The following is a 12,834-nucleotide window of genomic DNA, read 5'->3' on the forward strand; positions in this document are numbered from 1 at the left end:
ATAGTGATTCTGACTGCTGGGGAGGGAAGATCAGAATGTTACCTTTAAAAAGAGACCAAGATTTCAATTTAATTTGGGTGTCCTCAAACAGACGTTTTAGGCGAATTTCACCCGTTTCTTAAGAGGTTAACAGGCATTCTTTAAGACACAAAATGGCGGACACCAACGCACATGGACACAAACTTAATCTGTTTGCTGAAACATTCTGAACTAACTGAAAAATGAAAACTAACCATAAAAACATGAAGCAACTTGACTACTATGATCTTATAAAAAACATGAAACATTCTAGACAGCTTCCAGACAACTTATCTACGAATTATACACATAAGTGTTGCGCTGTAAAACATATGTACCGGTCTCAGCCAGAACCAAAAAAATTCTGGTGAGGCCTGTGAAAATAAATACAATGACCACCAGCGACCTATAGAGGGCGCCAAACACATGTAAAACACCCAATACAAAATCAGTAATTAACAAAAGCAGAGGGATTTTCGGTAACAGGGGCCCCATAAAACACTCTTCGTTAATTAATTATTTCAATCTAAAAATCTATATGCTAAAATGCCATCAGAATGCTTATAATTTATGAGTAACTAATGTCTCAGCAACCCCCCTCCCCCCTCAGTTCCCACTACAATGTACTATTCCATGAGCACGCCCACGGAAGTGATTCAGGGCGTAAACACAAACTGGAGAGCAGTGTTGAGCCTCAAAAAGAACATGCTCAAAGTTTAGTTAATACAGATGAAAATGAACTAGTAAACGTTTAGTTGTTCCATTTTTCGGGGGATTATTTAGATGACAAACTTAAGATCATTTAGTTACTTTTTAATCGATGGTGTCGGATCATGAATCATGTTGCTCAGGTTGCTTTAACACTGAGTACTGCTCGGAGGACACAGAAACTCCAGCTCGGTACAACCCAACTGCAGCTTCTGCTCTGATCATAAAGCAGCGGTGAGAGAATACTCTGTATTTTCACTGTTTACAGTGTTCTTCAAAAAGTCACTGACCAGCTGCTTCACGGTAAAGCTCCGAAAATCTCACTGTGTGTGTTGCTCTGAGCAAGTGAGTTTTTAAAAGTATGTTTTGTTATTATTTCTGTAACTCCATAATTTACCTCCTATTGTCTTGTGTGTTATTTTGATGGAAATCTGGAAATACAAGAGGCTGGAAACACCAAAGTTATCTACGTGCATTTAATAGGGACTTTCGGCAGAAAGGATCGACACCGAGAGTCAGAAGGATCTCAGAGTGAAGATGCAGGACAGTCAAATGCAAGGATCTTATATAGGAGAACTGAGGGCTGTCTCTCTAAACCAATCCAGAATGGTTTCCCTAGGTGCAGGAAAGAGCGGAATCTAAGCACAAACAACTGATTTACATGTTTTTCCTAAGGAGATAAGCAGACATACACTCCTTCCTATGGTGGGTAAATAAGTGGCAAAGGGCTCTGGCAGTTTTCGGTTCATAAACAGTTCAGACCATAAAACAGTTCAAGTCATAAAGCATTTGGACAGTTTGTATATTTGTAGATACAGGTCATAAAAGTCTTTAGATAAGGCTGCAAAAGATTCCTCTTCAACTACAGAATAGGTTTCAACCACACTTAGTTCATTTTTCCGATACATTATCTTCTCACTTAATTAAAACAAGATATAAGACAGCGGCCCATCTCCAACATTAATCAGATATCCTGCTGAAAACCAAGGTAATAGATGACAGATCTTCCATGTGAATGGACAATACGGTACAAATCTTATTGTACAGAGATCATATTGTTAATAAAAATAAAATTTGTACTGTGAGTGCACTATTAACAACTACTAATATGTTTAGTTGGGTTGGAAAGAAGACTTTCTTAGATAAGGATTAAAAAAGGTGGAGAACAACAAATGAAGAGGGCCCCATGCCTGTGTTCGCCTTGGGCCCCCAAATTTATAAATCCGCCACTGGCAGGGAGTTCCATCCTTCCTGGGGAACAAATCCTCTGAAGCAGCCAAAGCAGAAGAGGATAGCTCTATGACACCATTGCATTTCTTTAAAGTTCTTCCTCAATCACTGTTTATTTTTGCATGGACAATCTGTAAGCCCTCCTTCGTACTGGAAGCTCATCCTCAGTCAGGACTCCTAACTGTAGACAACTTCTGCAGCAGTGGCCTGACCGCCTCGGGTGGAGCTCATTGTCCATTATAGCCATGTAAAAGTTGAATGTAGGCACCGCGTGGCTCCACTGCAATGCATCCCCTGTTTTTTCGACCATTGCACGATTAATTGGAATCTTGGTTCTTCAGTGGATGTCCTCTCTGGCACCGGAGAATTCATATCTTCACCAAACCCGACCCATGGACAGGTCACACGTGTATATGGAATGTAATCCAAACAAAGTAATATCTTGACCATATCTGCTAACATGTAAAATTGCTTACATATAAATACATACTCCACTTCAAGTTATGGCCTATAATTGGCTCTGTTGAAATTTAATTATTTTAGTTCAAACTCAACGCTAAATTAAATTTGAATAATATAAAGTTCAAGTGTCAATATCCAAATAGAATCACATTGACTTAAGGCATACATTCATACACATATTATCAGTCCTTTGGTTTTTTAAGCAAGTCACATAAGGACAAGAAGAGACTTTTGGTGTCCCATAAGAATCTGGTGGTTGCACCTGTGGCGTTGTTGACTATTTTGGCATCTGGAACTGTGCAAGAGGAGAGGTGATAAGAAAAATAAGACAACAGGGATGTTGGTCGTCACAGAGAAGCCCTTCCGACGCTACAAAAACGTGCATTATTATTATTACTCGGATAATGCTCAGCATCCAGCCTGCTTCACTCTAAACCGAGGGTTCTCAAACTTTTGCAAGCTGGGCCCCCAAAAAGCTGGTTAGGGGTAGTTGCCCCCCCCCCCCCCCCCGCCCCGCCACCGCCGTCCTCAACTACACAACAATAAATAGATAGATAGATAGATAGCATATTGTTATTGATAGGCCTGACATGTCAAGGTTAGGCTATTGTTATTGGTAGGCCAATACAGACAATTATTATTACTATTTTACTATTTATTATTATTATTATTATTACAGGTTGACAGCCGTTGTCAAGGTTAGGCTATTGTTATTGGTAGGCCAATACAGACAATTATTAATTTTACTATTTATTATTATTATTATTATTATTATGATCAGTAGTAGGCCTATTAGTAGGCTATTAACATTATCAGCTATGTGAGCCTGCATGCATTATTATCACCATCATTACATTATTATTATTATATTATAATAATCTTGCAGTACTGTCAATGTGAGACATGAGCCTGCTTTGCCTTGCATAGTTCCTAAAATCTTGGGGGAATGTTTGAACATATCCTCATGTCATCCTCGATCTGTACGCGGTTGCGATATTTAGTTATGAGCACAGTCAGTCTTGAAAATCCTGCCTCGCACAAATATGTCGACGCGAAAAGGAGCATAATTTTTAAGGCTATGTCACAAAGCTGAGGGTATTCCAGCATCATTGCTACACAGAATGACGAAAGAGGGGAGTTGGTAAACAGATGCTTTAGTCTACTGTCACTCTTCAGCTCAATTAGTTGCTATTAGATGTCTATTGACAGCTCGTCTGCTGAGCAGAGATATGGATCCCGAAGCCAGGCGAATGAACGTTAGTCCTCTTTGAAATAGGACCCAAACTGATTATTCAGCGCTGAAAGGTGATCAGCAGCTGATTGGAGGAGAGAGGATAAATCAGTGCCACGTGCATCGGCAATGAAGTCTGCAAGGCTGGGAAACATTTAGCAGTTTCCAGAACTGAAGCGACCATGTCAGAGAGCAATTTTTTGCGTAAAGGCATTCACTCTATCAGCGAGGAGCAGAACGTTAGATTCGCGGCCTTGCAAAGACAGGTTAAGGCCATTCAGCTGGTCAAAAACTATCCACCAAATAGGAGAGAGAGGCAAGCCACATGGCATCATCCTGGTGCCTCGCCAGATCTGTTTGACTTCCAGTTAAAAACAACTTTACCTCCTCTCGCAGCTGAGGTTGACAGCCGTTGTAACACCCCTCCCCGGTAGGTCAAGCGAACTTCAGTGTGCAGCAACAGCTGTTCGTGCCCTGACCCCGTCTCCTGGCAGAGGACCCCAAACAAACAGGAGTTAAGTGGACAAGCTTTAATATGGTTAATTATTTTCACGGCCTGGTGAAGCACTAACTCGAAGAGCGGTGGCATTTTCTTGACAGCTAGTGCCTCGCGATGGACCATGCAGTGTGTCCATTGCACAAGTGGAGCAACTTGCTGGACTAGAGCTACGAAGCCACGCTCACGCCCTGTCATCAACCGTGCTCCATCTGTGCGGAGGCCAATACACTTTCCCCAGCCAAAACCACTGTCTTGGATGAACGAGTCAAGGACATTAAAGATTGCATCCCCTGTTGTACGGGTCTGAAAAGGCCGGCAAAACAGGATGTCCTCCTCAAGCTGGGCGTGTCCAGCGATGACAGGGACAGCACAGAGTAGTATTCAAGGGCTGGTGTTTTATTTGTTGCAACACGGTGGATGATTGAAGATGTAAAGGTAGGTGTTAAGGAGAAAAGGTTTAGCTGCAGTTGGAAGAAGTTAGCTACAGTGCCTTGCATAAGTATTCACCCCCTTTGGACTTTTCTACATTTTGTCATGGTATAACCACAGATTAAAATGTATTTCATCGTGAGTTTATGTAATGGACAAACACAAAATAGTGCATCATTTGGAAGTGGGGGGAAATATTACATGGATTTCACAATTATTTACAAATAAAAATCTGAAAAGTGTTGAGTGCATATGCATTCACCCCTTTTACTGTGAAACCCCTAACAAAGATCTGGTGCGACCTATTGCATTCACAAGTCACATTTGCAAGTCACATAATTAATAAATAGGGTCCACCTGTCTGCAATTTAATCTCAGTATAAATACACCTGTTCTGTGACGGACTCAGAGTTTGTTGGAGATCATTACTGAACAAACAGCATCATGAAGACCAAGGAGCTCACCAAACAGGTCAGGGATAAAGTTGTGGAGAAATGTGAAGCAGGGTTAGGTTATACAAAAATATCCAGAGCTTTGAACATCTCTCTGAGCACCATAAAATCCATCATAAGAAAATGGAAAGAATATGGCACAACCGCAAACCTACCAAGAGGAGGCCGTCCACCCAAACTGAAGAGTCGGACAAGGAGAAAATTAATCAGAGAAGCAACCAGGAGGCCCATGGTTACTCTGGAGGAGTTGCAGAGATCCACAGCTGAGGTGGGAGAATCTGTCCACAGGACAACTATTAGTCGTCTACTCCACAAATCTGGCCTTTATGGAAGAGTGGCATGAAAGGGATCCATACAAAATCCCGTTTGGAGTTTGCCAGAAGCCATGTGGGAGACACAGCAAACATGTGGAAGAAGGTGCTCTGGTCAGATGAGACCAAAATTGAACTTTTTGGCCTCAATGCAAAACGCTATGTGTGGCGAAAACCCAACACTGCCCATCACCCTGAGCACACCATCCCAACAGTGAAACATGGTGGTGGTAGCATCATGCTGTGGGGATGCTTCTCTTCAGCAGGTACAGGGAAACTGGTCAGAATAGAGGGAAAGATGGATGGAGCCAAATACAGGGAAATCCTTGAAGAAAATCTGATGCAGTCTGCAAAAGACTTGAGACTGGGGCGGAGGTTCATCTTCCAGCAGGACAATGACCCTAAACATACAGCCAGAGCTACAAAGGAATGGTTTGGATTAAAGAATGTTAATGTCTTAAAATGGCCCAGTCAAAGCCCAGACCTCAATCCAATAGAGAATCTATGGCAAGACTTGAAGATTGCGGTTCACAGACGGTCTCCATCCAATCTGACTGAGCTTCATCTTTTTTGCCAAGAAGAATGGACAAACCTTTCCATCTCTAGATGTGCAAAGCTGGTAGAGACATACCCCAAAAGACTTGCAGCTGTAATTGCAGCGAAAGGGGGTTCTACCAAGTACTGACACAGGGGGGTGAATACTTATGCACCCAACAGATGTCAACTTTTTTGTTCTCATTATTGTTTGTGTCACAATAAAATTTATTTTGCACCTCCAAAGTACTATGCATGTTTTGTTGATCAAACGGGAAAAAGTTTATTTAAGTCTATTTGAATTCCAGTTAGTAACAGTACATAATGGGAAAAAGTCCAAGGGGGGTGAATACTTATGCAAGGCACTGTAGTTAGAAGGCTAGCTCTTGGTGCTACGAGCTTTCTAAAAAAACTGGAGCAAATACTCCTTAGATTAGGCTACAAATAGGCCTACTGCAAGTGCAGGAAGTTATTACTAAGAAAGGAGTGAGTCTTTAAAAAGACTGTTTATAAAGCAATGAATATCTGAATGATTGAGGAAACATGAGTAATCGCACAAACTCTGCAGGGTGTCGTCTCAGTGAGGGTGAGCGCTGACCATGCCTGCGGTTACTTTTATACTCGGAAGCGTACGTGCAACTCGCGTTCAAATGATAACACTCCTCTTTTGATTGGTGGATCAGGAATTAAACAGTATTTGATTTGTTTGTGTGAGTCCAGCCCCTTGCATTTCTCCACTGAGGGAGCTTTCACTAACCAGTGACAGGTTGGCGGTCATTTTTTTTGTTTTTTTTCTCCGTCTGTGACATAGCGCCCCCCCTGTAGAGTGTTCGCACCCCCCACTTTGAGAACCACTACTCTAGACTATGCAGTTGAAAGCGTCACCCTGGAGAGCTACTGAGGAATCTTGTCAACGACAATGCCCTCGAAACCCAGCTTACCATGGAAATCAGGGACAGCATAATTGGGACGATGTGGACCCCTGCATCTGTTTCCCGACCCCAGGAGACATCAAGGCAAATTAATCAAGTGGGGATGTTACAACCAGCTGATGAGGTTGACGGCCATGTGGAACGACTCATCATGCTTGGCCAAACTTGGATCGAGCTACTGGTTTGCCCCAATGCGACTTTTGAGGGAACAGAGTGTTTTGCGCTGGTAGACACACTTCAGTGACCCGAATGTAATCAAAGATTGTAGATATTAAAACAACATTTTTCCACACCGTAGTGAAACTTCAGATGGTCACCGGGGAACGAATGCCCATGGTGGGGGAGAAATTAGTGACTCAAGGGGTGGGGAAGAGGTGTCACGGTAATGTTGAAGGACATGGACCCAGGAGCAGAGGTAGTTAACAAAAAGAGTATTTCATATAAAAAGAGGCTTTAACTAGACAAACACAAAACATAAACACTAAAGGAGTTGGCAAACTGGAAAGACAAGAACAGGAGGACCAAAACACAAGGAAGCTTACACGAGGGTCGGGAGATCAGGACAGGGCAGGAACACAGGAAAGGACAGCACCAAGAAACACAGCAGGAAAACAGGAAACAGAAACAGAGTGTGCAAACATGAACACCCAAAACAGAGATTTACTAAGACAGAAAACTCTTTTACAATTAAGCTTGAACATAAAATAAAGTTCTAGATTGTTACATAACCCCCCCCTCAAGGGCCCGATACTAGACGGCCCCCCCAAAAAAAACGAGAACCGAGACGGGAGGGAGGAGGGGGGAACCGGAGGAGGCAATCCGGGACGAGAACAGAGTCCCGGGCAGAGTTCAGAGGCTCGGGAGGGTGGCACCGTGGCCGCTCAGGAGGGCGGCACCGTGGCTGCTCAAGGGCAGAGTTCTGAGGCACGGGAGGGTGGTTCCGTGGCCGCTCAAGGGCAGACTTCTGAGGCTCGGGAGGCCGCTCAAGGGCAGAGTTCTGAGGCTCGGGAGGGAGGCGCCGTGGCCGCTCAAGGGCAGAGTTCTGAGGCTCTGGAGGGCGGCGCCTTGGCCGCTCAGGGACAGATTTCTGAGGCCCAGGAGGGCGGTACCGTGGCCGCTCAAAGGCAGAGTTCTGAGGCTCAGGAGGGCTGTGCCGTGGCTGCTCAAGGGCAGAGAACAAGGGCTCCTGTGGACGGCCCGGAGGCCCGGTCAGAAGCCAAGCACGGGAGCTCCTCAGGCAGGCAGCCCGAAGACCAGTCAGGGGCAGAGGGCAAGAGCTCAGGCCTCAGCCCCGGACATGGGGCAGGAACTGGAGCTGGCACCGCGAGGACCTCCGACGCCGGAACCAGAGTGGCGTCTGCCGGGACCCGCCGGCGCGGGACAGGGACTGGAGCGCGGACTGGAGCAGGGACTGAAGCATGGACTGTCCTCCTACTATAGGAAGTTTGTGAAAGGGTTATCCTGCATAGCTGCGCCCCTGTTCTGCCTGCTGAAAAAAGGGGAGGCATTCTCATGGACAAGTTTCAGGATGCACCTATTCTCACCCAACTTGACCTCAACCTTCCGTTAATTCTTGACACTGATGCCAGCAATAACGGCTCAGGTGCTATGTTGACCCAGGTGACACCTGAAGGAGAAAGAGTGGTGGCATACTACAGCACAGCAGGACATTCAACCAGGATGAAACATGGCTATTGCATCACCAAGTGGGAACTGCTTGCTATGGTCAGCGCTGTCCAGCAGGTGTTACCTTGGGGGCCACCGCTTCACTGTCTGGACTGATTACTCAGCCTTGCAATTGTTAATGACCTTCAGAGAGCCAAAAGGCCAACTGGCATGCTGGGTCGAAGAACTAGAGGTTTTATGATCGTAAGGTGGTCCATAAACCAGATGCATGGGATGGCAATGCCGATGCACTTTCCTGCCACCCCTGGTACAGTGATGAGTGCAGCTTTTGCGAGAAAGGGAGTCACAGGAGAGAGAATGTCTACAGACTGAGTAAATGTGCAGCTGTGGGACCAGGGGGACCGTCAGCCGATCTCCGAGTTAAGAAAAAATCTGGAGGAGGAAGTCGATATCAGACCAGGGGCCCGTTTCACAAAGCAGGTTTAGTGAAAACTCTGAGTTAGTTAACCCTGAGATGAGGGAAACTCTGGTTTTTCAGTTTCACAAAGCCAGTTCAGCTTTACTCTGAGTCAGTTACCCTGGCAACATACTCCGTGAACCTAACCTGCTCGCTGGCAGGTTTTCTTCAACTAACCCCGAGTTTCTCCTGCTCTTAAGTTGAAGCCTGCAGACTGAAGGCAGTGGCAGACATGGCGTGTCCTTTTATTGAAGAGCCAGTTGATGTCGAGGCGCAGATACTCCGCAGACATCTCCACCGGGAGAGGATTATTAGACCCCGATTGGATGTTTTATCATTCCCTGATGAGTATCTGTTTGAGCGTTTCCGTTTCTCTGCATCATCTATAATTTATATAAACGATATTCTCAGCCCTCACATCGCTCACATGACGCATCGTGGACATGCTCTCAGTTCCGAGCAAATTCTTTGTATTGCACTTCGTTTTTTTGCCAACGGCAGTTTTTTGTATAACGTCGGTGATGCAGAGCATGTGTCCAAGGCAACTGTCTGTCGGGCTGTCCGAAATGTGACACTTGCACTGAAACGGCTACTATGCACGTTTGTAGTGTTCCCAAGTCACAGACCCACCAGACTTCTCAAAGAAGAGTTCCACAGAATTGCAGGTATCAGTCTAAGCAGTAATTCATTTATGTCATAAAGCTTTGAGACTTGAAGCACTAATCAGTCAATTTGATATATTTTAGGGTTTCCAGGTGTGATTGGCTGCATAGATGGCACTCACATTCCTATCATCGCTCCTTCAATAAATGAAGGAGATTATGTGAATAGGAAATCTGTCCACAGCATTAATGTGCAGGTAGGCCTAAATAGTAGCCTTTAACATTCCAAATTAAATACACTACACCATACAGCTAATTACTGTTCTCCACTGTGAAGATCATATGTGATGGAGCCCACATGATTAACAATGTGGAAGCGAAGTGGCCTGGGTCTGTGCATGACTCACGAATGTTTCGTGAGTCGACACTGAGTGCCAGATTTGCCGGTGGTGAGTTTATATATATAATTTATATACAGTATATAGTTATATCCTATGATCAAATATTTTGTTTCCTCCTATTGCAACTGAAACAAACTGTATCTTGTATTATCATAGTAGAGTTCGATGGTTACCTACTCGGAGACAGAGGGTACCCCTGCCAGCGCTATCTGCTGACCCCTTACCCTGACCCTGAGCCTGGCCCACAGCGACACTACAACTTGGCTCACTGCAGGACACGAGCCAGAGTGGAGATGACCATCGGGATACTCAAGGCCCGGTTCCAGTGCCTTCGTAGGCTCAGGGTCACCCCAGAGAGAGCTTGTGACATTATAGTGGCATGTGTGGTTCTCCACAACATTGCCACTATTAGAGGAGAACAATGTCCTACTCTTTCCCCCTGTGATCCAGGTATTAATCATACCCCCCCTGCTGATACACGAGATGGAAGAGCTGTTAGAGACATGATATGTGTCAATCATTTCTAACTGACCCATCACCTCCCCAATGTTCAAGAACGACAATATGCATCTCATTTTATGAGGTCTTCTTTATTTCCTAGAAGGACAAATTTTGTACAGTTGTTAATCCTTTGTTGTTGAAACAATTAAAAAACATCCACCTGTGGGCACGTCACCCACCTTTAACTGATGGTCCAGCAGTTGTATTTCCTTTTCTGTTTTGGTGATCTGCAGCCTTATGTGCTCCATTTCTAGGTGTGATTTGTTTATTTGAGATTCTAAATATACCTTGTAAAGTTGTTTCACAGGGAGCTATAGGAACATAAATGACATTGAATTTCAGTGCCATGTCTATTTAGTGTCATTGTAAGTTGTGGGTCAATGCTGAACAACATCTTACTGAGGTAAGCTGTGCTGTGGAGGTTGATGGACCTTCTTCCCCATTGTAATTTCCAGCATGGCTCTGTTAGAGAGAAAGAAGTTGCAAGTTGTATTGTGGAACAACACTATTAACTGAGCCAAAGTTATTTAAAAAAAAAAAAGGTGTATACTTCAGCAGGCCTCTCTGCATCTTCCCTCTCTGTGGCAGCTGATAAGGTTTCTTCATCATCCTCCTGTAATGAAACAGAATGTGTGTGTTATATTCTACCAATTATGAAAAATCTGTGGAATATTAAGAGTACTTACAACAGCATGGAGGTCTGTTATGGCAGAAGGCTCAACGAGACAGATTACACCATCAGTAACTGGTAGAAAATGAAGATTAGACAGTTGATGATTACCCAGAAAAGTGCCCCACCTAATTTAAACACAATTTTTCAAACTCTGAGTCACCTTAAAATAGATTGATATCTGAAAGCAAAAGCAGCCAATTGCAAAGAACTGTAGCTTACTGCTACAAGAAAAATCAGTGTGCCAACTAAGTTGTGTCTAAGATGAATGGGTGGCCATTACTGAGCGAACACTAGAAAAAGGATTAACGTACATGCCATTCATTTGAATAACTTACCTCTTATGTAGGCCCCTGTGACCTGGGGCGTGGGTGGGTCCGATGAACTCCCCCCAGAGATGCCCTCAGCAATGGGTCGTCCACTGTTCTGACTGAGGGCCATCTTTTCAGCCTCTGTGAGAGGTGGTGGTGGTGGACCGCCACCTGTTTTGCGGGCCTCAGCCTTTTTTCTGTTGGCTATAATGGAGGTCAAATTTAAATACATACAGAAAACACAACTTTGGAGACTTGTATGTATAAAAGGCATTTAGGTGTTGCTTTCATAGAGACAATATTAAATACTGGCAGTGTTGGGATTTCTCTTTTTTTTGCAGATTTCCCTAATTACTTAAATATATCCATCACATGTTGAATGTAGCATCACAATTGCTTGTACTTTATTATACCTTACCTGTTTGAACTACATTTTTATATTTCATCTTTAGCTGCTGCCAAGTCCGTTTGGTGCCTGTTGGGTTGCACCTGTGCTCACAGACACACATATGGAATATAATTGTTGAATAAGTGGAACATTCAAGACAAAACATTTCTTTTTTTTCTCAAATTAATACTGACGCATTGACTCGGTCAGCAATTTCCTGCCACGCAAGATCCCGCGCTTTTGCTGCTGCCACAGTATTGCTTCTTTTTAAAAATATATGCTCACTTTCTGCATACGCAGTCATTAATATTTCCAACTCCACTGGGGAGAAGTAGGAGGATCGAGGCTGTTTACCACTTGTTGCCATGGTGAATCATGTTATCTGTGTTCCATTGATGAAGGCTTTTTATATCCTCATGCACAAGCTTCACTCAGGGTTACCTTGACTCTGAGTTGATTGAACTAAGTGTTATCACCTGTTCTGAAACCGAAAACTTAGAGTTTGACAGCTCAGAGTTGCTCAACCCAGAGTTAAGGTTTTAACTCAGAGTTTGTTGAACCTGCTTTGTGAAACGGGCCCCAGCACTCATGTGGGTGGCACAACAACACAGTCTTGGTGGGAGGAGATATCTGTGATTTCTCAGGCCACAAAGGGAGTATGGTCAATGTTTCAAGCCCTGCGCCTGTCTAATGGGGTGCTAAAAAGGGGTGGAAAGAACCAGCTACATTTATATTGTTTAAAATAGATTTTCATTGCGTTTTTTGGCCCCTGTTATCAAATAGTTGTCGTCCAAACATCTTCAAATGTGCACATATATATCGGGGAAATCCCATCCAAAATTCTAGGGATGCGGCCCTCCAGCCCCCAAAAGTTGGACCTCAATATTGCTTAAATCTTGGCTATGGTCCTGACTGTGAGTTGTGTGAGAAAGCCTACTTCTTATTGGATGAGAGACAGCTGTTTTCCTCAAGTTAGAGTGAGAACTGGGAAAAAAGGTGAGCTGCTACACAGGAGCTAGTGAGAGTGTGATAACTAGAGCATCACTCAGCCAGGTTTGTTATTTTGGCATTG

General features: G+C 44.1%; 2 protein-coding genes across 5 annotated transcripts; one reads left to right on the forward strand and one right to left on the reverse strand.

Moving 5' to 3' along the window:
- Nucleotides 1-8,896: 8,896 nt before the first annotated feature.
- On the forward strand, nucleotides 8,897-10,578 carry LOC128427429 (putative nuclease HARBI1). 2 transcript variants are annotated; one of them, XM_053414543.1, is made up of 4 exons: nucleotides 8,897-9,554; nucleotides 9,636-9,748; nucleotides 9,829-9,940; nucleotides 10,049-10,578. In XM_053414543.1, exons 1-4 carry the CDS (start codon nucleotides 9,122-9,124, stop codon nucleotides 10,417-10,419), a joined length of 1,029 nt encoding a protein of 342 aa, XP_053270518.1. In that variant the 5' UTR covers nucleotides 8,897-9,121; the 3' UTR covers nucleotides 10,420-10,578. The 2 variants fall into 2 exon arrangements, with proteins under 2 accessions (XP_053270518.1, XP_053270519.1); XM_053414544.1 differs by having other exon boundaries at nucleotides 10,052-10,578.
- LOC128427430 (uncharacterized) lies at nucleotides 10,464-12,338 on the reverse strand. 3 transcript variants are annotated; one of them, XM_053414546.1, is made up of 8 exons: nucleotides 11,957-12,338; nucleotides 11,793-11,863; nucleotides 11,402-11,578; nucleotides 11,080-11,138; nucleotides 10,944-11,006; nucleotides 10,793-10,855; nucleotides 10,573-10,704; nucleotides 10,464-10,489 (listed from the first exon to the last, which is right to left on the reverse strand). In XM_053414546.1, the coding sequence occupies exons 1-8, from the start codon at nucleotides 12,127-12,129 to the stop codon at nucleotides 10,469-10,471; spliced, it is 759 nt and encodes a 252-aa protein (XP_053270521.1). In that variant the 5' UTR covers nucleotides 12,130-12,338; the 3' UTR covers nucleotides 10,464-10,468. The 3 variants fall into 3 exon arrangements, with proteins under 3 accessions (XP_053270521.1, XP_053270522.1, XP_053270520.1); XM_053414547.1 differs by having other exon boundaries at nucleotides 10,464-10,704; nucleotides 12,117-12,338; XM_053414545.1 differs by having other exon boundaries at nucleotides 10,464-10,704.
- Nucleotides 12,339-12,834: the final 496 nt, after the last annotated feature.

The sequence above is a fragment of the Pleuronectes platessa genome, chromosome 21 (assembly GCF_947347685.1).
Source record: "Pleuronectes platessa chromosome 21, fPlePla1.1, whole genome shotgun sequence".
NCBI lineage: Eukaryota > Metazoa > Chordata > Actinopteri > Pleuronectiformes > Pleuronectidae > Pleuronectes > Pleuronectes platessa.

What these genes read in the sequence shown, in the direction of transcription:
- LOC128427429 (XM_053414543.1), top strand. Translation starts at nt 9,122, where the DNA reads ATGGCGTGTCCTTTTATTGAAGAGCCAGTTGATGTCGAGGCGCAGATA. An exon ending in TCCACAGCATTAATGTGCAG is followed by an intron (nt 9,749 to 9,828) that starts GTAGGCCTAAAT and finishes TCCACTGTGAAG; the next exon opens with ATCATATGTGATGGAGCCCA. An exon ending in GAGTGCCAGATTTGCCGGTG is followed by an intron (nt 9,941 to 10,048) that starts GTGAGTTTATAT and finishes GTATTATCATAG; the next exon opens with TAGAGTTCGATGGTTACCTA.
- LOC128427430 (XM_053414545.1), bottom strand. Translation starts at nt 12,129, where the DNA reads ATGGCAACAAGTGGTAAACAGCCTCGATCCTCCTACTTCTCCCCAGTG. An exon ending in CACAGGGGCCTACATAAGAG is followed by an intron (nt 11,139 to 11,401) that starts GTAAGTTATTCA and finishes ATTTTCTACCAG; the next exon opens with TTACTGATGGTGTAATCTGT. An exon ending in ATGCAGAGAGGCCTGCTGAA is followed by an intron (nt 10,856 to 10,943) that starts GTATACACCTTT and finishes TCTCTCTAACAG; the next exon opens with AGCCATGCTGGAAATTACAA.